The following is a 23,794-nucleotide window of genomic DNA, read 5'->3' as shown; positions in this document are numbered from 1 at the left end:
TAAAGCTGTGTCTGTGTCCAAAACATGAATCTCTCCAAATCAATTTGGAGGGTTCCGATTTGATTCAGAGATAGGTCTCCTGATTCAGTTTGGTTTCGGAGATTTGACCACTGAATAGGGCTGTATCTCTGCCAAATAGAATCAGTGACCAAATACAGCCCTAATGCCAATACAGTATTTCTTGTCCTCTGATGTGAATTTTAGTATTGAATTAGTTTTTTATTGAAAAATCTTTGGTAGAAGCAGCAAGGTTTAAACCTTTCAAACGTTCCAGGTGCTGACACCATGGCACCTATACTACCTCCTGTTTGGTCTGCCAAAACTTAAGCATGCTCACATCGCTTTTAAAGTATTTCAGAGTAAATCAGCCCTGGGTAGTTTTTAATTGCCTTTTTGTTCTGTGTTTGTACAGTGGAATCCTGGCTTATTATTAGTGTTTCAAGGGGCTACAGTAATAAAACTCTTATTTTTAGCCTGGCCCTAATAAGAGTGCAGTTCTGCTTGTGAAGTGCTGAAGCACCCCTGCGGTCTCTCTGGCTTTAGTGGGGTTGGATGTGTGGTCTCTAATTCCTGTCACTTTGAAAACATACGAATTCTACTTTCTTTTTTTACCCCCACACAGGTGTATCCTCTCTAAGTGTTCAATTTGCCAAACTTCCAAAGGGACTGAAACATTTAAATGTATCTAAAACCTCATTGTCACCTAAAGGTATGTTTTACACTTATTGCTGAGCTACTATTTTTCCATTGGATGAGTGAAAACTAAATATTTTAGTTAGTAATAAAGGCTTTTATTTTACAAGTTTAATATTTTTCTTCTGCCTTTGGCTATTCCTCTGTCTGTTGCAGCACTGTTCTGTAGTACCTGTTATTTCTTAACCAGAGTAGCTTGCTGAAGTGTGGGCCAGACCCAAAGCCAATTGATTTGTCAGATGAAAGATTCTGAATCACTTTACGCTATTTGGGTTAAGTCCTGTACTACCAATGTGCTGGTTTGCATTAATGTTGGAATAAATTGTGTGTTGCATTTATGGTTCAAGAAGCTGTCTCCGGAGCATATGGTGTTTGTAATAGCTTACACATTATGTTTACATTTTCAAAATAACATTTGTAAAACTATCAAAATATCTTTTGGAAATGTGATTTTACAAAATAAAATTATTTGAGGGTGACTTTAAACAATGGCTTCTGTGGGGATAAATGAAGAGTTTAGCTTATTTCACAAATGTCTGATTTACAATAATTGAAAAATGTACGCATTTAACCTAACTCCATGAAGTCCTGTGCACCACATAATTTTTAGTCATAGAAAAAAAAGACATTGAGGTTTTTCTTTAGCTTTTGTGTCACTTGAAAGAGTAATGGAACATCTTAGAGAAACCATACAATTAAAAATAGAACAACCATACTGATATTATTACAGACTTTTCATGGGTCCTGATGACCACTTATGCACTTTGAACTGGAGGAGACTACTGAATTAAAGTGTATGAAAGACACCAGATAATGACTGCTTAATGCTGAGTTTCAATTTAACTATTGCACTGTGATATGGGAGCCTCAAGTTTTACTGACACGGAGAGGCTGGCCTTTTTGTTTTGTTCTTTAAATACAGCTATAATGAACATAGTTCTTTAAAATACTGTTTTAGTAGGCTGTTCATGTGCCAATGGGAGTTGAGGGAAGTTGGCCCCATTAAGAATGGACTCTCTGTTGGTGGTAAACCTTGAAATAGATTTGGTATTTATAGTTATACAGAGTGATATGCATCAAGGATCCTAATAGGCAGTCATCTTGTAAGCTTGTTCAAAATTTTTTATATTTTTAAAGACCTCAAAAAAACTTTGATTTCTTATTTTCCCTGGCACTCTGTTCTTGGTGACAAATATTTGCTCAAGGAATTTTGACCATTTGGTATTTATTCTTGAGCCAAGGGATAATGTAAAATATCCTATTAGCTAAAAATTAGAATGTTTTCTGAAGTCATTGGGTCAAACTCTACCCTGGCAAAAATACATACTGCTTCCATTATGTTCAGTCACCTCCTGGACTTCCCTTACTTTGGAGTGTTAGCATTTGGTTCCACTGATTTCCAAATACCATATTTGCTGAAGTGCAAGAGGAGGTCCGCCCCCCTCGCCCTCCATTCAACAAGGGGAAAAAAGAAGCCTTTTGTTTGATTTGAATACAGGCCTAAAACAGCAGCTTTTGCAGCTGTGGAACTGGAGCCATGGGCTAGGGCAGGAGCTGTACCCCCTGCTGCTGCCTAGAGTCAGGAGCTATGGAGTTGATAATAGCCGTGAATCAGGTCAGGGAGCCAGCAGCAGCAGCACTGGTCCAGGGAGCAGGTAGGAGGGGCAAGAGGCAGGGGAGGGGGGGGCCAGGCACAGGTAAGTAAGTAGTAGGGGAGCCAGGTGCAGGTGTTAGGTTGGTGGCCTCCTTTTCCTCCCTCTCCACCCCTCTTACTTCTTTCTGCCTCACAGCAGTTGGGTGGCAAATTAAAAATGGCCCTCCAATAATTTAAATCTAGACATGGGACAGTATAACAAATTTATAATTCTCCGCATATAGAATCTCATTATTAGAGTTCAGAGATGTCTCGGATTTGGGTAAATACAGTACTTTGAATTTGCAGATCAGCAGGCTTTACCTAAGTTTCCTCCATCTCAAGAATAAATTTAAGGAGGGTCAAGACCCACAACACAATGCTTACCAGTGATAATAGTACTGTGGAAATGAACTAAATGAAATGGGGTTTGTGTTTTTAACAAGGTCTTTAAACAAATCCAGGAAAAAGAGTGTATCCAACATGCGTAACTTAGACTTTGTAGGAATCTCAGTGCAGATTGTCCTGCAGTAACTATCAGCTTGACTTGTAGAATAATACCTTATCATTATATATTTCCTGAAAGCATCTCTTCAGAAACCTTACTAAAACATTCTATCCTGATTTTTACATTCCAGTCTGATAATATGATTTACTGTTAATGAGAATCTGTGTCTGCACTGCTGTAAACCAGTGGTCACCAAGCAGTGGATCTCGATCCACCAATAGATCTTGGAGCATCTTGTGGTAGATCTCAGAGCCTCTCGGAGTCGATCCAAGGCTGGGGTAGGGAGCTGAGTGTCTGCGTGCATGCACGCGTGTGCCCCAGCCCATCAAGTCAGTCTGTGGGGAAGGTAAGGGTCAGGGGCTAGATCGAGGCCCCTGACAGTGCCGTAGAGGCTGGAGTGAGGGCAAGTTGAGTGGGGCCCCAGTCGGATGGGACTTACCTGCTGGGGAAGCACACTCATAAATAATTTTTTCTCCCTCTGCTTTGATCTGCTCTTCCACAGCACAGACTTACCTGCTGGGTGGGGGTGGGGTGGCAAGCAAGGGGGGTGGCGGCCCATGGTACATCTTGGATTGCTTTTAAATGCCAAAGGTGATCTCCTACTTAAAAAGGTTGGAGACCACTGCTATAAACAGGCATTGAAAATGCAGCTGTGCTGGAACACACCCTGCTTCATTGTGCAAAACAGATGCTGCCGGTTGTCCTGCAAGGTCAGGTTTCTGCCACTTCTGAGGGTGGCGGGGGCCTGATCTTGCAGGACAAGACTTAAGGGATGCCTCTGCAAATGGAGGAATCCCAGGTTTCTCTACTTGTTGGGATGCAAAATCTATTTTGATGCCCAGAAGTCCTAGGAGGACCTGCCCAGGTTTGCAAATCGCTGGGTGTGCCTCTGCAAGTGGAGAAAGCTGGGATTCCCCTGTTTGCAGAAGCCCACCCTGAGTCAAAATTGAGGTGCAGCTCAGAAAATTGGGAAATCCAGGTAGGCACCCCCAAGGTTTTAGGGGCCCAATCCTGTGTGCCTGTTGAATTTCCCTGTAGAGGAATTCCCTGCGCATGCACCCCTAAAACCCTGGAAAGACCTGTCCCAGGTAGCTGAAGAGCATGGGCAGCTATAGGCTGCCTGCATTCTCTGCCTTAGAACAAGCAGACATCCTCTTTAAAAGAGCAGCACAAATTGATGCTGCCTTTTGTTGAGGCCACAAATTTAGGCTTTTTCTTTTCATTTTGTACCACCATATGGGTTCTGAAGAATGTAATGGCATTCATTCCTCTGGGAATGCTTTGTATTGAGAATGAGGAAAGCAATAAGTGAATTTTTCCAACCCTGTTCTAAGTTGATAATAAGTGTAAGTTTTGGTGCTTTCCCATTTCAAAAGCTCTCTGTGTCCACTTGCTATCTTTATACTGTTGCTCTGATGATGCATCTTATTTAAGATGTTTTTCTGAGACTGACCAATAAACTTCCAACAACCATGTCTCAGCTGTATCTGAAGGAATATCCAAAGGAAGATCAGCTGCTGGTGTGGTCCAGCCTCCTGAATATAATCAAACAGCATTATTAGACTACTTTTGAACCGAAATAGGATTTCTGTTGATAGCAAAACCATTCAGTAAGTGAAACTGTACCATTGATTTGATGTTTTGGCTTAAATAGAAGGTTCCACATGCTTGGTTCAGTGAAAGTCTCAACTTTTTGAGCCCTACCAAAGGCTTGCTAAAGTCAGAGAAAAAAATACCCATTAATATCACTGCAGTTTGGATCAGACTTGAATCAGCTACTCTCTTTATCCTACTTGTCAGGCTTGTATGTTGAATTATTGAATTTCATGCTATTGTTGCTGTTCTGATAATGATAGTATCCAACATGTGTATGCCACTTATTTCTACTTATATGTTGTAATGAATGGTGTTGACAAAACTCTTTGAAAAGGGCAAACAACTAGAAGCAATACTGGCTAGATTGGTGGTTGAAGGTTTAAGAAATTTGCATTTTCTGTGTGTACAAGTTCAGTCTTGCAGTTTGTGGCTGTGACATATACTTTAAGTTAAAAACTGCAGAATGGACAGTGACATTAGAAACTTGGCAGATATCAGAAACTTGGCACTGACTTCCAACTGACAGCAACCCTGAAGCCAACAAGCATGCTACTAATGTTAATCCTATTTTTTATATTTTGGTTCTTGAAAAACTAAAGCACTGAATCAGTATATCTATTAGTATCTATTAGTATATTCTAAAGCACTGAATCAGTATATCTATTAGTATATTTATTAGTATATTCTATCCTATTATATATATAAAATAAATAGTATATATAAGTGTGTGTGCATGTCTGTGTGCATAATATTATTTGTATCACACACACACACACACACACACACACACACACGATGTTTTACTAGCTTCTTTCAGAATTTCAAACTATTTTTTAAATGAAAAGATGGACACATGCCATTCATCGATTGCCAATCTCCTTTCATTAAATGGTGGTAATGTTTGGAAAGCTGCCAAATGTCTCTAAGTAGTTCAGAGCATTTGTTTGCACTGTAGCTTTCCCTACGCGTCTAATACTAAAATCTGCCCTACCGTTAAAGAAGATAGTGATGTTCATATGTTTAATAAATTCTCTCAGGTACTGATTGAAAAGCAACCACTGCCATTCAGATAGATTCTATTGTAAATGATATGTTACAATGTTCAGTATGCAGCTGATATTTACTGGAATGGTCCACCTCTATCCATATTTGAAAGAGCTGATGAAGTCCTTTGAAGAGGAAGGCTGTGACTTGTTTGTTCTCAATGCATACACATTAAAATTAAAGACTATGTATGTATTCTAAACTGGATTTGAGTGTTTATGCATCTCCTGATATTTTAATGAACCAAATATTTTTCTGAAATTATGAAGGAATACATCATTCAAATGTTTGAATTTTTAGGTCTTGTCAACTGCCTTTGAAGTAGAATTGAATTATAATTAGTTTTATGTTTGCTTTCTGCAGATACTTGCATTTAAATATTCTTGTTTACAATAAGAGATGCCTTTAAAAACACAATTTATTTATAATGTTATGTCAAAATACATTAGAATGGGTAAGCCAAATGCATCATACAATACAAAATATTGTCAGAAAATTGTTTCTAAAAAAGCTGAAACTGTAGATTAAAGGTCTAGTCCTACTAGCAGGATATACCCAGTTTTCTAATAGTGCTTGAGGGGTCCTGGCACTGTGCAAGATTGGGCCTTATTTGAGATAAACAATAATATCCATTGCAATCTATGCCCTCCTGCAGTGGAGCTGTATTGAGTACAGGAAATCATTAGGCATTAATATATGATAGTATGTACACTAAAATGATGTATTGGCAGAGTCTGTACTACTACTTTTTTGGTGCAACTAAGTTGAATATTGACATTTTTTTGCAGGGGTGAATAGTCTTTCCCAGTCACTGAGTGCCAACCCACTAATTGCAAATACTCTCACCCACCTTGACCTCTCAGGGAACGTTCTCCGGGGTGATGATCTCTCGGTATGTACATTCTTCTAATTTCTGAAAAATCTATATTTTTAATGTAATATCAAAGTAGGAGGAAATCATTCTGCATGGTCTATTTTATTTAAGTCAGCTGATTGAAAATATGCCAATAATTTTGCTTCTATCTTGCAGGTAAAATTAAGTATTATATTTCTCCACACAGCTTAACTAGTTCACTTCATTTTGGTCCCATTGCTCAAGTCCTCCGATTGATCAGAAAACTGCTCATTTTCTCAACATGTTTAATGGGCTAGTAATATAAACAAGGGTCCCTGGAATAGTACTTTAAAATAACCAGCTTCAGATCTATTGAACGTATCTTCTGTCTCATGGAAATAGTTTTAATGTTTATATTGAAAACACAAAATACTTCCATACATTTTTTCTTTAAACTTAATGCCAACTTAATTTGTAGACAGGAAAAATTTTACTTATTAAAAATAAAATGATTAAATGAGCCAATGGTGTTAGGTGCCAGTAGTTGGATTTCAGACTTAGTGCACATACCTTTGAGCAGAGATCAGTGCTAAAAAATGCATTTGTTTGAATTTTTTGTGTCTGTATGAAATAAATGTATATATTTTCTAGGGACAGAACAGGGGAAGGTCATGGCACTTTGAGGAATTAATTCTCACTGAGAGTTCATTGGCCAAGTCCTTTGTGTCAGTAAAATGATGATGGTGGGTTGTAACTGTCTTTTTGTGTTAGTGAAAGACAACAGGTTCTCAATTACATTTATTCAGATATTCACCACCTCTTCCAGCCCAGTCTCTGACAACCTCTGTGTTGAGTCATGCACACCTCAGACATGAAGAATTAATAAAAAGCATTCATTACAGGACTCCATCTTCAGCTGACATACCATCTGAATATTCAAATTAAAGTGTCATATGGTTTTCTGTGCTTGTGGCTTTGTGTTATTTTTCACAGTTCTTGTTATCTGCTGGAGATTTATGAAGTCATTTATAAAACGCATCTTCCTGAACATAAGGGACCAGGAGCCTAATTTGGACAAAGGGAAGGATGTTGACAAATTAGGGGATTTAGAAAGCAGAAAAAATAAATAGATAAAAATGAAATAAATAATGGAGTAGATATGGGAAATTATTATAGGGAACATTGAGATACATGGGCTGGATGAGCTGATGTTGTTGAGGTCTGATTTTTCAGCAGGGCTGAGACCTGTCATCTTGTCTTAACTTTATTTGAAGTAGTGGATGCTTAAAACTTCTGGAAAAAAGCCACAATATTCCTATCTCTAATTTTAATTGTTTTGTGATTGCCCTAATGTAACAGGAGCCTTTATGTAGGCCAGTGTATTTATAATATATCCTTGATAGCCTTTATTCATTAATATGTTTTGTTATCAAGCCCATCTGACATTATCTCTTAAAATCCCTAGTATACTAGTAATATGTGTATTTAAATGAAGGCTAGTCAGAAAAAATTATGAGATTACAACACAAATTAGTTACTGGCCTAACATAGTAAAAAGGGTTGACTTAAACTTTCAAAACAGATTAGCCTTTTTGCAGTATGACTGCCTTTCCAATCTATTTTGAATTAAAATTAATTAACACTTTCTGAAAAATGTGTAGCAAAATAAATTAAGCCATGCATGTCAAGAATACTATTTGGTGGTTGTGATACAAGCAGCATTTCTGTCCTGTCATTTTAATGAGTGTTTTACTTTTGAGGTCTTGCAGGTTATGCCTGTCAGGAAAAAAAACATTTGTTGAAAATAAGGTGGTTCAATTCAAAATGTGTGAAGTGTATATGAGAAGTTAGGAGTAAATTATAGTTCTGTGTAAAATCTCTCTCTCTCTCTCTCTCTCTCTCTCTCTCTCTCTTTCTCTCTAAAAAACTTAACATATTTTTTTCATATTTAAAGAACTTGTACAGTTTTTTGGCCCAGCCAAACGCCCTGGTTCATCTGGATTTATCCAACACGGAGTGTGCACTAGACATGGTAAGAATTTTTGGTGGTGATTCAGAAACAACACCCCTGACGGTCCAAGCAGACTTATGTGCAGTGAACCTACATTCCTGTATTTCTCAGGTGTGTGGGGCTCTTCTTCGTGGATGCCTTCAGCACCTAGCTGTTCTCAGCCTATCCAGGACAGTTTTTTCACACAGGTAAGCATTAAAATATTATTGTTTCCTGCTCCTAAAATTATTGCACTGTATTTTTTTTCTACCTACACAGTAATGTCTCTTACAAGAGTCTTTTAGCTTTTAAAAAAGTTGTATGTGGGAGATGTTATTATAGGAATCTCCATAAATCACTCCTGAAGTGCCCCCCATAGCAGTTCCTTTAATGTTTTTCATTTAGCTGCTCCCCCACCAATTGGCAAAGGAGTCCTGCCAGCCAGGCTGTTTGCTGCTGATGGCTGAGGAAGCAAAAACCATGGCATATTTAAAACCTCTGCCTATCAGGTTGGAGGTGGAGAGCGGGGTGGGCAAGCAGAGAAATTAAAAGCATTAAAGAAGCCACTGTAGGGGGCACTTCTGGCTATTTACAGAGATTCCTAGTTATATATGTCTAAAGTATGTTCCATGCCTTTAAGCATTTTGCTATGAAGAAAACAAGTGTGTGTTTCTAGGGATGGGAAATTTCCACCATTAGAAATATTTCTGGAAGAGGGAGCAGTACAAGTGTTAGGCCTAAAACAGCCCCCTCTCCCCTGCTCCTTGCATGTTCCTGAAATCACATGCCCGCCTGGCACACCAAGCCACTCTGCCTCCCTGCCAGGCTCCGACCCAAGACTTTTGACCAACCGGCCGAGACCGGCCTATGGAATCTGGGGCTGTCCCAGCCAAACCAGGATGTATGGTCACCCTGTTTAAGTATCATCACAATGGATCCTGAAAGACAAAATATGAAATCTTTTGGAATAAGGGATAGTCAAATGTGTTTCTGTTTTTGTTCTTTTTAATTTGCAGGAAGGGAAAAGAAGTCCCCCCATCTTTCAAACAGTTTTTCAGCAGTTCACTTGCTTTGAGGCAGATCAACCTTTCGGGAACCAAACTTCCACCTGAGCCTCTAAAGTAAATGCTTTTATTCCATTTTCTTCTGGGGAGAATTCATTTGCTGCCTATTCCAGGCTGTGGCAAACCACATTTACCATTGTGTCAGCTGATTGTGAATAACATTCTAACTCTTAAGATGTATGAATATGCTTCTAGGCCTGTGGCCCTTTCTAGAGTAGGATATTTTTTTAAGGGCTTTTAAAGCTTACTAGTTAGGACACCTAGTGAATGTCTAGTGTAAATGTGTCATTTTAGACCAGTGATTCTCAACCAGGGTACTGAGAGTTCCTTTGAAGGGTGTACTTTGAAAGTGTGGCGAGATAAGCATAGGCTTAGGCTTGTCCCTCTGTAGCTGATTTCTCCACTCCTACTTCTGCAAGGAAGTAAACACTTTAATGTATACATTTGTTTTTTGAAATTGGGTGCTGCTCGATTCACAAAAGTTATGGAGGGGAGCCTTGAGTCTAATGAGGGGTGCCTGAAGTCCAAAAAGGATCATTTTAAAACATACTAAATTGGCTGAATGTAAAACATTCTTTCTTCTGTAAACTTAATCTTGACAAGTTAGCACATTTTAAACTATACATGGTTATGGTTCTATGCTATTCTTCTAGCAAGTGTTATGTTGGAAATGTTAGCTAACACCTTCTAATGCCAAATATTTTACTCTGAGTTTAGACAAAGCTCATGAGTAGACTTGTGTGGTTATGACATGTATTGCTGTAGAAGCTGGTATGTGGGAAGCAGGCAGTACTTGAATTAGGTGGTTACCTATGGATGGGAGTAACCAATAGCTAAGAGCTAAATCAAAGGATGGGTGATGGGGGTTCAAGCTCAAACCCTGGGGTAGAATCAGTGAGACTCAAAACTTGATGTGGAATCAGGAAGGGATGGAAGAAAAGTGGAGGGGAAATGTAGTGGGGAAAGAGTACAAATACCCTAGAGTGAAAAATACCATCCCTTTGGTTTTTTGATCAGGACTGATAGAGAGGAAAGCAGCATCATATAAGATTAAACAAGAAATGCTTAACCAATGTGAGAAGCTGTGTGACCTTATTATTGTAACCATTCTCTTTCCTTCTTTCCATTCTCTCCATAATAATGATCTCCCTTGTTGTGTCCTGTGCTTTAGCCCTGCATATGCTGGGAAGTTGTTTTTTTTTTAAAGCACCACATTTCCCATGTGGTGTTTCAAAAAAAAGTAGGTTTTGAAAAATGTCCTGTTTTGTCCTGATTAACCTTAGGGGTATTAACTCTGTCTTGGTAATGACAGTGTAGTGACTTGCATGTGTCATAGTAATGGGCAGAATGGGCAGTCAACAACACCGGCAAATCCTATTGCTCTCATGAAAGACACCATGAGAAAAGATCAAAGCTTATGTTTAACTTTAACACTTGAGTGAAACTGTTCATGTGTTTATACTTAAGCATGGACCTAAGTACCTGAGGATTAAGACCCACGTGTTTAGTTTTTCTCAGGAACCCCTTAACACACTAAGATGTGGGATTTTATTGTACATTTTCTGCCTTTGTTTTGTTTTTCTAGATTTATTTATTACAATATCCCTTTTATTAAAGGCTCTACCATTATTAGGTTGTTTCATTGTTATGCCTTTGCTCTGCTTTGAGGTTTTACTTTTGTCCATGCTAAGAATTTCAAAAATGCTTCAAAGTATAGGAGCCCTCAGTACACCTTATTTTCATCCTCAAATCGACTTAACACGTATCGAACAGTGCAATTTAGAAATATCCCGAGGATATTGTTTCAGTTCAGTTCTAATACCACTTGGGACTCAGCATGTTCTTGGTAGGATTGCTTTAGTACTTTTATCTTTAATCGGAAGAAAACCCCTTGAAATTAAGATCCTAATTTAAGTAATCAAAAAGTTAAGACGATTGTATCAGGGGGGAGGGGATGGAAAGCTGTTTCCAGATGTATTTGGAAAAATCTCTCAAGAACTTTAATGTGTTATGTGGTACCAGTGACTTTTTGTAGCACATTTCATCTGTGTATGTCAAATATTGTTGAAGATGTAGTCCTTTGCAACAGCGGTGGGAGCAAGGGAGAAGTTCCTTTTTTGTAAAAAAGAAAAACAAAACAAAAGAAAAAAACCCAACCACTCTCCACACCCCCCCCTCAAAAACTCCCCCAAAAAGTGGTCACACAGAGTTTAAGAAGCTTGCTTAACAGCAGGCCAGTGGATGAACTTGAAATAGAACCCAATAGTTCAAATTCCCAGTCCTGCACTGTAACCACTAGAATATGGAGTCTGAAAGGTGTCCGTAAAAATGGTAGCAGTGTTGGCGTTAGTGTAGGCATGCTGATCCAGTATTATGAGAGAAACAACATTTGTGAGGTGTGACTACACCTTTCTTTATATCAGCCAGTAGGGTTAGGAATGATAGGTGATGATTTTTCAGGCTTCAAGTGTCCTTTTAGGTCTGGGAAAAAAGCACTCATAGTTTAAGATAAGCGCAAATTAAATTAATTACTTTAACCTAGCCCAATTATATTAGTGAATTTTATCACTTCAAAGGGAAATGTTGTGTTGCCACATGTGAGGGAAAGGGATAGGTGAACAGCAAGGTACAATGAGCTATAAAACCATTTTCTCTATGAAGTCCATTATTTTCAGCGTCCAGTAAAGTTGTGAATGTCTGTTCCCAGGCCTGTTTTCTGAAAGTATTGTGTTATTTCCTTTAAAGACAAGGTCTGTGAGATCAGAGGTAGAGTAGCTGTTTTATAAAATAGTGCACTCTCACTAGCGATCAGGTATTTCTGTCCTTTTATCATTTTTTATGCAAGAGTTTATTTTGATGCATAATGATTGCACAGTTTCAAAGGAGCAATTTTTCCAAGTTGTACTTTAATTTCAGCAACCTAGAAAAATACATAAATAAATAGATGGCATTTGCCTTTGTTAATTTCAAAGGGCTGAATCTATGACTCTGATCCGTGGGGTGGATATAATTTGGTTTAAATGAAAGATTTATCTGGACTACCATATGCTTTCATACTCTCGATTATGGCTCAACACTGTCTGCACACAATGCCCTTATTTGGGTAACTGGCTTGGTAAAATGGATTGTTTTTTTATCTTGGTGTGCTGATAGTTTGGATTCTGTTATCTTGATGTGGGTTGAAAGGCAGGCAAAATACTTATTCCACTGTGTTGGAAAACAAACTGGTTTGCAGCAGTTGCTGCTGAATGAAAGCCCATTAACAGGTCTCCAGGGTTCATGGCTCACTCTCACCCATACATGTTTGTGCACTGACTACTGTTGAGATTCTAGTACAAACATTATCATTTAACTACATGGAACCAAATTCATAACTAATGGAATTCCATTTATGTCAGTGGAGCTATGTTAAGGATTTATTTGAAAAAATCCTGGACAGTCTTTCCCCGTTTAGGGTCCTTTCCTATGTGTCATGGAAGTTGAAGGTAAGGAATATCCATGTTTTTGGAGTTACCATTTTGAAAGGTTTAAAAATACCGCAACATGAACAAATATAGAATTATATGTATGTTTTGGTATCTTTCCAAAATAATACTTAAAGGGGAATAAGGCTAACCAGTATTTGCTTCTGAATCTTGCTAAATGTCACATTTGACATAAACAGCTGACTAGTAGTTGCTTGTCTAATCTTGTGGAATGGTCCTTCATCACAAAACCACAACTGAATACAGAAGTATGCCTTTGAAAGTGAAAATAACAGATTTTCAAGTCACAGACTTCTAGCATTAAAATATTTAAACACTGCCTAGAAACAAAAATCTCCATCTCACTTAAAGTTAATCATGGCAGTGTGACATCAGTGCACCATGTCTTCATTATAAGCCCTGTTTTCCAGGTTTTGCAGAAAAATCATTAGTGTACTGCCATGATTGCTCTATAATTTTGTAATAACTGATTTTTTTTTTTAAGGCAGCCATAGGAGAAAATGTGTCTGTGATTTAATACAATTAAACTTTGATGCACAATTAGTTTTACTATTTGTTGTATACATTGCTTCCCTGCAGGTTTTGGATTTACTGTTGGGGTATCAGTGTGGCAAAGAGAGTTATACTGTCATTGCCATTTCCGAGTAACAACATTAACTGGTGCATGTTGTTTCCAAAATGGCTCTTCATATTTTTTTTTAGTACTGGTAACCTGCAGTTGCTTAGCAAACCTTTTGCCGTGGTAAATTTAGTGTTGTATAATTGTTTTTACATTGATCTTTTTCAGAGCACTCTTATTAGGCCTGGCTTGCAATCATAACCTGAAGGAGGTATCTTTAGATCTCAGTAGCTGTGAGGTAAGAACCATTTACCTGAACAAATGGAAAAGTCTCAATTATTTGGAATTACTGTTTTCCTTAGACACATGGGGCAAAATGTTCCTTTTCATAGTTAGAAGGTATAGAAAAGATTAATAGAAGGTGCCTGATAAATATAAGCTCTTGTGTGTATTGTGCCACTCAGTTATGAGCAAGGATATTTTCCTGGGATATGTAGAGTGCCGCACTCTTACTTGTGTGGCAGCATCTGTATTATGGACCTGTAAAGTCAGGAAATGGAGAGTGGGCTTTTCTAAGCTCTGTGCAGTCAAAGCTACATGGGTCAGAAGAAGCAACCTATTTTGAAGGAACAGTTTTACTACTGCTCACTAGAATTTCTTAAGGTGTATGCAACATTTCCCAAGATTCACTTTTAAACCTTGAGAGAGACTGATTTCCTTATCAATAAGGTAGGGTAGTGGTTCTCAGCCTTGTTAGACTCAAGGCACCCCTTGTTAAACTAAAGGAGCCCCTCAGAAAATGCTTATATTAGCTTTAATGACATTTTGATTGCAGAAAAATATTATAGCAATTCTTCTGCTGCAAAGAACTTGGAAAGACCACAACAGATTAGAGTATTTTTGACACGATGGATTCTTATTTGAAATCTCTGGGTTTTTCATGTGTAGATGTTTGTTTGCTTGCCTTACAATGATAATATTGACCAGCACTTTCCTTTCCCTTTACCCTTTTGCCCTTCCTGCAAAATAAGAAGGAAAAAAAAAAGGCCTAAGCAGATTTATTAACTTTAGTTCACTTTGAAAGAATAAACATGTTTGAAAAACTCAACTCTGGAATATAGTGAAGTGCATTAATCCTTGACTTAGGTTTATGGTTGGTCACACAGTAAGGAGCATGAGTTACATTTGGCACCTCTTTAGCTTCCTTGATGAGTGAAGTAATCCATTTTAAATGCATTTAATACTTTCTGTTGATGGTTGGTACCTTTTCGGAAACTAGTTTTCTTTTAGGGAGCAGTAAAAAAGCTTTCACATCAAGCATATGTGCTTTCTATTTCCAGGTAGGTGAATGAATGGGACAATAACTTCCCCTGGGTAAGGTAGGGGTGGTTGTTTTAGAGTGCATTTTATTTTTATTTGGAAAAAAAAATCTTGCCTTTAAAACACCCCCCAAAAATAGTGATTTGTATATAAACAGCACGTTGTTGTCCAGGGGTCACAGAAGGAACTCAGGCATTGCTTCATATGCTAGCACTAATGGGAATTTTTACACATGCTCCAATACATTCTGTTTAGAATGCAATGGAGCACACTCACTTAATTGAGCAGATGAATCAAGTCTGCTGGCATGTTCTAACCAAAGCGTTCCAGTGTGCTGCGGTGTCTCTTGTATTCAGCGTCCCACGTTTCAAAATGGCAGCGGGGGCACTTCAATTAAAGTTCGTCGAACAAATACATGAGACGCTGCAGGTGTTTTAATTAGAGCAGCTCCCCTCCACCCTGGAACACATGTATAGGCACCCAATGAGTGTGATCTGGTGAATCAGGCATGGACACTATAAGCCAGCAGAAAGAAGAGAAAGCTGGTCTGTCAGGTCTTTAGAACGGGACTGGGGAAAGCCTCTCAACCAGGGGCTCTGCTGTGTTGGACTCCAGGCCTGGCCTGGTCATGATGTATTCCTGTGACCTCATGAGCCCTCTTCATGGCCTGCACAGAGATCAATCCTTTTCTTACCTTGGCCTTCCTTAGGTACCTAAGTCTGTATTGATCCATGTAGCTTATATTCTAGGACAGGGCAATAGCCCTGTCAAAGTAAAAATGGAATGCTTCCCTTTTTAAACAGTGTCAAAGTAGAAAGGGAATGCTTCGCTCTGCCTTTTGGTTTTAAGGTTTACTGCCCCAAGACAGATGGTGAACAGGAAACATCTGTAAGGAATTAATTTAAGCCCATCCCTTTGCTGACCACTTCTCCTCAGTCCCCTCCTTGACTGTTTCCCCTCGTTAATTTAGAGGTAGTTATTCATGTTTATCTGGAGCTAGGCAGAAGGTAGGGCAGTGTGACACTTTCCCTCTCTGCAAGCACCTGACAAAGTAGGCTGTAGCCTACAAAAGCTCATGCTTCTCGGTGTGAGTCACTTTATAAAGTGCCACCCTGCCTTGCCTTTTTTCTCATTACTATGCCTCTTTTTTTTTTTTGTGCTTGTTAAAAATAGATATGCCCCCAGTGGTCTCATTCAGAATGTGGGTCAGGAAAGCAACCTGGAATAAGCCTTGAGGATAACATGCTTAGACCCAGTTCCCAGCAATTCTGATTTGAACTGGGCAGCTTTTGCTTTTTTATAAAGTAGCAAACATTTAGCCAGTTTCTCCATTTCCTCCTCCAGCTGCTGTCAGTGTGCAACAATAGGAAGCAGGAAATCCAATGCTGTTCCCCTTTGCTTTTCCTGTGCTCAAGCAAGCCATGTCCGGCTGCAAAACCAGGCCTAAAATCTGAAATATCTCCCTTTCTTTTTTCCTTTTAAGTTGCGTGCACATGTAATTTTGGATGTACTAACTCCAATCCCAGACTTTATCATTTTGTATTGCCAGATTTTATTATGACAGTTACATTTTTATTTCTTCCTGCTTAGCAATGAAATATTTCACTCTTTTCCCTTCTGCCTCCCTTAGCTTGGTCACTGTGTAAGTACCCTCCATGCTTTACCTTCAGCTTTTTAACTGTTGAATCAGAAAGCAGCTTTGTTTTCATTTCCTGCATACTGGTACCATATTGCTACCATACTTTCTAACTTTTAGTTCTTGAAGAGCTGGTTACTAATGTGTAATGTACTGGTGTTTGCAGTTGCAGAAGCAGGCACACGGGGTGGGTGTGCCTTTAAAACATTATGGGCCAAATTTACAAAGGAATGCTCTGTATGCCCAGCCTTTTGTAGGACTAATAGCAGATTTTTGATAACCACTTGACTTTGGGGATCAAATATTCCTTCACCTTCACAGTTGGCATCCTTTTATTTGTGTTCATGAACTTATATAAAATTGTGGGTTTAAACTTAGAAGATGCTCTGATGTACACTTAAAAGCCTGTGTAGAATTAACATTTCTTATCCTATTCTGGATGTAATTTTAGTGTAAGGAAATTGCCCTGCACTAGCAATGTAGACTGCTGTATATTTATGTAAGCCCCCTATTTTTAATCCAGAAAGGAATTGTAGTATAGAAACTGACTTTCTGATAAAACGTAAGCAATAAAATATATAGAGGAAAATCTGTGTAATTGGCACTCCACCATCTTAATCAAACACTATCTAAATGGAATGTTATAATTTATTTTCTATTAGAAATGAATTCCAGTGGGGGTGTTGGTTTTAATTTTGACAAGACTCTAGTCTGTCAACTCCATCAGTTAAGCAATAATGAATGTGGCAGCATGTGTGAAAGCGCTGTCGAATGGTGAGTAAGATTGTGAGAGTCTCAGTGAAACTGAATGATTCTGGCATTCATATGGCAAGTGTTACAAATGCTTTTAATAAATTAGAGATGGGCTGAAGTTGCACAACTTGACATCCACATCCTCATTTCTAATTTAATCAGTTCTGGGGGTGTTCAGAGCTTGAGTTTTGAGCCCTTTGCAAGGAGAGAGGCTACAGACAAACTCTGCTCCTTGGTTTGGATGCATCTTATAATTAGGATTTTGAGTTTTCCCAGTCTTACTTTAAAAGTTTAAACTGGAGCATTAAGCTCTTGCTTTGTCAATCAGAAAACTGTAACTATTCCAAAAATGCCAGAACATCAGTATTAATTGAAAAATATTAATACAGAATTTTGCTAGATCCTGAATTAGAGATGGATTAAAGAATTGTTTTTTCCTTAAATTTGCCTCGCAATTTGCAGTTTGATTTGGAATATTTGGTCAAATTGACCCTCTTTATGATGATGATTTCCACAGACAAACAGCCTTCTCCCATCATGGATGAAATGGCAGTTTTATACTAAGAAAAATATATCTTTCATTTTCATGAAGTGGCAAATATTTGGCAAATTTCTAATTTACAGCCATCCTTTTCCTTTGTTGCCATTTTAGTCTTTTCACTAAATCTTAAAACTTCAGTTGAATCCTCAGATTAACAATGGAGTAATTCAGCTAGGTCTTTCTTTCTAATATTTTTAACTCATCCCCAGTTCTCAGTAAGTTTTTTAATGAATTTTGTTATATTTTGTAACCATCAGAAAGTTTAGAAAACATTAGGATTTGCCAGAAAAAGACCAGCCTTCCATTCATTCTTGACTTGTACCAGTTTGGGAATAACTCCCTTCTCTTTGCTACAAACACGGTGCAACTTTGCCCCTTCCTTTGGTACTCAGAGGTAATGCAGGACTGTTACTATAAAACTCAGTTTCTGGTAGATCTCAAGAGTAAAAAGGCTGTGTTGTCTTTGGTTGTGTTGATTGATCAACATTCTTTCGATCTGAGCCCAAACATTAACGGCAAGCTGCAAATTCCAGAAGTCTCCTCCTTAGTTAAATGGATTAAACAGTGTTCTGTCTGTTCCATTTAACCCTTCACCTGGCTAAACTTTTGTCCAATACTTTTTAGCAGAAAGAAAACATTTCTTTTTTCTTATATTAAGAAAAGTTAACATAATGAGAATTTGTGTATGGGCTGTGGGATTTTTTTGTTCTATCATTGTTATAAATGTTCAAACTAGAACATTAATCATGGTGAGTTATATACCAGAAAGTTATAATTTTGCTCTTGTTTTGCTAGAGGTGATTACTGTGTATGTACAAAACTCCTGCTGCTATTTTCTGTGTGATCTCAAAACCTTAATTAGTTGGAAAAATTGCTGATGTTTTGTCTCTAGTTGAGATCAGGAGGTGCACAAGTTTTGGAAGGATGCATTGCAGAAATACACAATATCACCAGCCTAGACATTTCAGACAATGGTAAGTAAAAGTAAAAAGGGCACAGTGTAATGCATATATAGAAACTGATTGAGAGATGTGAGTTTGGTTATTTTGGCTCATGTTGTGATCTAGGGTAGTATACACGTTGTTGTTATTATAGTAATACCAACCAAAAATGGGACTCATTGTACAAGGTGTTGTACAAGGCGAGTAGCAGAATTCTTCTGCCCCACGGAGCTTACAAGCTAAATAGACCAAGCAGACAGATGCATTAAATGGGACAAGTATGGCACAAGCAGAGTGAATGTGCGATGCCATCAGATGTCAGATTAAAACCATGGAATTTTTTCTCAGGGGGATCAATTAGGAAGGGGTTTGCTAAACTTAAAGCGAAGGGAAATGACAGTGAGAAGGACAGGGATAAGAGAAAAAGAGGGGCAGTCTGGAGTGAAATGGAGTTGAAGAGACTGCAAGGGGTAGGGAGTGGGAAGGGAGTGAATAGGCAATCAGCACAGGGTGGAGAAGGTTCACTCATTCAGAAAGTGCTTTGAATACTCAGAGATCCCTGTGCTGGCTGCTACTTTTTCTGTGGAGTCTCTGGTTTTCTCCTCTCTGCAGTGTTCACCCAACATCACATGGCAAGGGCATGGAAACTTTGCATCATAGTGCCCTTATAGGAAGAGGTGCATTTACTCCATTGTTTTGCGTTCAGAAGGTTCCTGAGGGTGAGGGATAATCATTGTATCAACTTTTGAGTTCCCCAGTCCTGCAGTGTTTTGGCTTCTCTCCCTGTCAGCTGCAGCCACATTTAGCCAAGAGTAGAAAAATAAAAAATGATGTCCATATACCAGGAGACCTTGCTGAGGACTTTTTCACGTTGCCACGGTTGGTTAAGAATGGCATAAGAGCAAAGTGAGTCCCTGGTTTAAACCTATGATAGCACTCCCTAGGCCTCAGATTCCTAATGGTATTTAGGTGCCAAACACCCATTGGTTTCATTAAACACCTCAGTGCCAGCACCTGTAGTTTACTAAATTAAATCAGTAGAAACTTAATTTTCTTTAGTATTTTGGGAAAAGGGCATCGGGTATTTTTCATGCCCAGGAACAAAATAAAACATGGCTCATTTTAGCAAGTCGGTTTATTGACAAGCTGCTATGTTGGCCTCCTTGTTTGGAAGCTGCATGAGCCTGTTGAGGTTGGGTAAAAAATGCAACACATTCTCTAATTCCCAAAAGAGCAGAAAACATACCTCTTCTGTCTAACAAAGAGAACAATGTTTGTCATAAATCTTGGCTGGTGAACTAAGGATCAGGGATTAAGTCCTCCTCCTCTTTTCTGATTATGTGTGATTAGTGGAGAGATTTAGATGGTCCCTTAAAAAAAGAATAGCAGCTATGTGTATGGAACAAAGGAAAACAAATGGAGAACAAATTTAAAAATAAAAGAATGAAGAGTAAGGGTTCCAGTGCCATTTAGGTAAAGTTGCCTAAGCAAATAAGGTTTTGCTGGTTTTGGCAAATACGTTTGGAACAGTGTGTGTTTAATTCTGCGTTTACTCTGATTCCTTGCAGGCCTAGAATCTGATCTCTCGACCCTTGTAGTCTGGCTTAGTAAAAACCAATCAATAAGACACTTGGCATTGGGAAAAAATTTTAACAACATGAAATCTAAGTAAGGCTTTTATTTCTTGTAAACAGTAAGAAAATTGATGAATAAAAGCTGTTGATTTCATTGTCTCCTTTTTTTTGGTCATTTCAGAAATCTTACTCCTGTACTTGACAATTTAGTACAAATGATTCAAGATGAGGATTCAGTGAGTATCCTACTATAATAATGAATGTTTTTCTACCATTATCCTTGCACTTTATTGCCAGTGCTTTGCTTCATTGTGTTTGTTTTCTCTGTATTTTTTGACATCACACAGAGATATGTTTTTGACTATTTCAGCATTTCTTTTTTTTGTGAAATAAGGGACAGGCTTCATATTGTAATTAGGATAACATGGTTATAAGATATGCTCTTCACTTGTTACATGTTTATAACTCTCTCTACATGAAAATAAGATCTACCTTCATTGAAAGAACAGGTTATTCCTCCACATGGTCTGACATTCTTAACCCACTTTTCTTTCAGTCTCACTCATATAGGCCTATAGTCTCAGAATTTGGATGTTTTCATGTCTGTATTGGAGATTGTAATTGTAGGACTTTGGGTGGGGGGTGGGTGAGTAACATTTCAAATTAGTGTATGTAATTTTTAATGCAGTCTTTCAAGACTTGCAGAATAAGTTATCAAGTCACTTACTGTTGTTCTTGGGGAACCTTTTTGTGCTCATGTGAAGTCACTTCATCCACCCACTATAGAACCCCTTTCATCTAAAAGGAAAAATAGAGAAAGAGTAAAGCAAGGTTTTCCTTTACATGTTATTGTATTTTGGGTTCTTGGGAAATTCCATTTTATTGGGTCATTTTACAACCTCTTTTCACTGAGGACCCTCCTGGCATCCTTAGACTGGAACACCTCCCTTCCCCCGCACCCCCCCCTCCCCCCCAAATCCCTACCACCACTGTGTCATGACCATTGTTCCTGGTTTTAACAGAAATGATTTGGGGGGGCTTTGGTGATTAAGAGCATGGTAGTCTTCTGCCTGCTGATGTCTTTTGGCATTGCAGACATTCCTAGAAAAACATTTGCCTGGTATGGTTTAGACGGGGAGGATCCCACCTTAAGCAGGGACTTGGACTAGATGATCTCCCGAGAGCTCTTCCAGGCATTCTTTTATATGATTCTCCCACCTTTTCTGTCCTTCCGGTCAAATTATGAGTCTATTCTACTTCCCTCATTCTCCAAAATAATTGATTTTTGATTCCAGCTGCCTCTCCAGCAACTGGTTTATCTTTTTTCAGTCCCCTCCCCTCCCTCCCCCACCTTCACATCCAAGTTCATTGAATCCATAGTCTGCAGGTATTTCTTCCACTTCCTTTCTTCCTAGCCTCTTGCCATCTTGCATCTTCTCTCTACTGCACTGCAACTGCATTCCTCAAGGTTTCTAAGGATGATGGCTACTTTCTAGCCATATTTTTGGACCTCTACTTCTCCCTTAACCTTATTAGTTGCTTTTGAAACAGTGTGTCACACTCTCCTTCTTGATGTCTTGTTACTTTTTATGAGGCTGCCTTTTTCTAGTTCTCCTGAATCTTAGGGCGTCTTTAACACCCTACTCTGATGTCCATAACAACAGTTGGAAACCTTTTAATGCTGAGGGCTGGATTGACCCATTTCAGGTCAGAGGCAGGAATGATAGGTGCTAGGACTCAGTTACTGCTGCTTTTTTTGAGCAGCAGCAGGAGAAATCAACTGCTGTTGAAGCCTCCCACCACCAAAGCCCCATGTCTACAGATTGGATCAAATGGCTTTGGGAGCCAGATCTGGCCTGTCGGGCATAGACTGTCAACCCTTGGTCCGCTGGGTTTGCACAGGCTTCTGTGCCCTCTTCTCCCTTACTATGGACTATTTCATCTCCTCACTTGGCTTCTACTTTCTGCTTCCTCATTCCTGCCCTGGCTCTTGCCATCCAATTTTGTGTCATGCTGAATCTCCAGTGCTTCCTCAGATGCATCTCTGCATCAGTTCATGTTTTATGTGACCAAATATAAATTCTTGAGTTACCTTCTGAAACCATTTGCCTGTACAGTTTTTTGGTGACCACGACACCATTTTTCCAACTACTCAGGTCTGTACACACCATACATCTTCAGCTCCTTTCTCTCTTTGCACATCTATGGGAGCCCAATATCCAATTCTCCTTATTAAAATATGCCTTCATACTGCTTACTTTCCTAGTTAAATAGTTTTTTCTGCCCATGTTTTCTGCCCATGCAGCGAGAACTCTCATTCAGGTCTTTATCTCAAGTCCTGTCCTGAATTATTACAACCTTCTGTTCTTTGGCTTCCCATAATTCTATTTTGCATCTTCCTGTTGATGCAGGTGCTAAGCATTCTTCAGATCCTTCTGCTGGCTTCACCTCTTACACAATATCAGCTTGGCTTCTTGTTTTCTGTTTTAAGGCCTGATATAACCCTACCCCTTCCTCTCTACTTATCTAACCTCTTCTCTTACCATGTGAATAATGCCAGCTTCCATATGTCTTCTGTATACCCATTGTACAGATCAGGCTTTCTTCTATGCCACCTGCTATGCCTGTCCTGAATAATCAGTGAAGTATACTCATCCTTCTTCCAGTCACAGCCCACCTTCAAACAGGCTTCTTCTGTAACATCTAAAAGAGAGAGCCAACTAAAACATTTAATGTATTTACACATTTGAAAAGGACTGCCTGCCTAGCCTCCTTCCTGACAAAACCATGTGATTACATTTCTGGTAATTTGTTTTTTCTTTCTCTGTCCCTTCCTTACTGTTATCTTGCCCTTGTCCTTTCACTGTGATTGCAATTAGTTTGTAACTCATTGGGGTAGGGATCCTATTTATCTGCATTGTGAAGTGTCTGAATGCTGAAATGAATCATAAAAATGTCTCTTACCAGCTAAAGGATTGAGCTGTCTTGAGATGTCAGAATCTAAATTCTGACATCCTGTGTAGGAAGAGCTGAGGAGTGCTCTGTTTCTGTTCACACTTCTGGAACTGAGGCATCATCACCTTTATAAGCTTAGTAGTATTGTAAACTGACTCCTAACATTCTTTTGTTTGCTTGTTGGAGTAATCATAAAGATGAGGGGGTTTTTTCCGATCATTAGTTAAGTAGCTGATCTACAGCTTTGTAGAAACTGGCATTTGCTTAAGTCAGTGGTTCTCAACATTTTTAGATTCAAGGCACCCCTCGTTAGACTCAAGGCACATCTTGGAAACTGCCAGATCTTAGTTTTCATTTGGTTTTCGACTACAGAAAAATAATAGAGTAGCTCTTCTCTCGCAAAGAACTTGGAACACAACAGGTTAGAATGTTTTAAAAATCATAAATTCTTGTTTGGAATATCTAGATTTATCTTGTAATTATGTTTGCACACCTAGCAGTGCTAACATTGTTTGGACCCTGTGGCACCCCTGAATGCACCCTGGTTGAGAATCACTGGCTGAAGCTATCCTTTTTAGGTCACTGGAAGGAGAATTTGTAATAGAATACAATTGCCTGGAAAATCATTCTTATATTTATCTGTACTTGGAAAAAAGTTATTGCCATG

The 23,794-nt window shown here is 38.7% G+C and overlaps 1 protein-coding gene across 3 annotated transcripts in view; it reads left to right on the top strand.

Annotated features, from left to right (window-relative positions):
- Positions 1-23,794, top strand: part of CARMIL1 (capping protein regulator and myosin 1 linker 1) — a 303,334-nt gene that overhangs the window by 170,821 nt on the left and 108,719 nt on the right. For all 3 annotated transcript variants that reach the window (XM_059724311.1, XM_014606732.3, XM_059724312.1), the window contains 9 exons: positions 623-709; positions 6,263-6,366; positions 8,264-8,341; positions 8,432-8,508; positions 9,316-9,420; positions 13,636-13,705; positions 18,550-18,631; positions 20,167-20,266; positions 20,354-20,408. In XM_059724311.1, the coding sequence (XP_059580294.1) occupies positions 623-709; positions 6,263-6,366; positions 8,264-8,341; positions 8,432-8,508; positions 9,316-9,420; positions 13,636-13,705; positions 18,550-18,631; positions 20,167-20,266; positions 20,354-20,408 (758 nt within the window). The remainder of the gene's footprint in view (positions 1-622; positions 710-6,262; positions 6,367-8,263; positions 8,342-8,431; positions 8,509-9,315; positions 9,421-13,635; positions 13,706-18,549; positions 18,632-20,166; positions 20,267-20,353; positions 20,409-23,794) is intronic.

The sequence above is a fragment of the Alligator mississippiensis genome, chromosome 3 (assembly GCF_030867095.1).
Source record: "Alligator mississippiensis isolate rAllMis1 chromosome 3, rAllMis1, whole genome shotgun sequence".
Classification (NCBI taxonomy): Eukaryota; Metazoa; Chordata; order Crocodylia; family Alligatoridae; genus Alligator; species Alligator mississippiensis.
The sequence above is the reverse complement of the archived record's forward strand: the minus strand, read 5'-3'. Positions and strand labels throughout refer to the sequence as shown.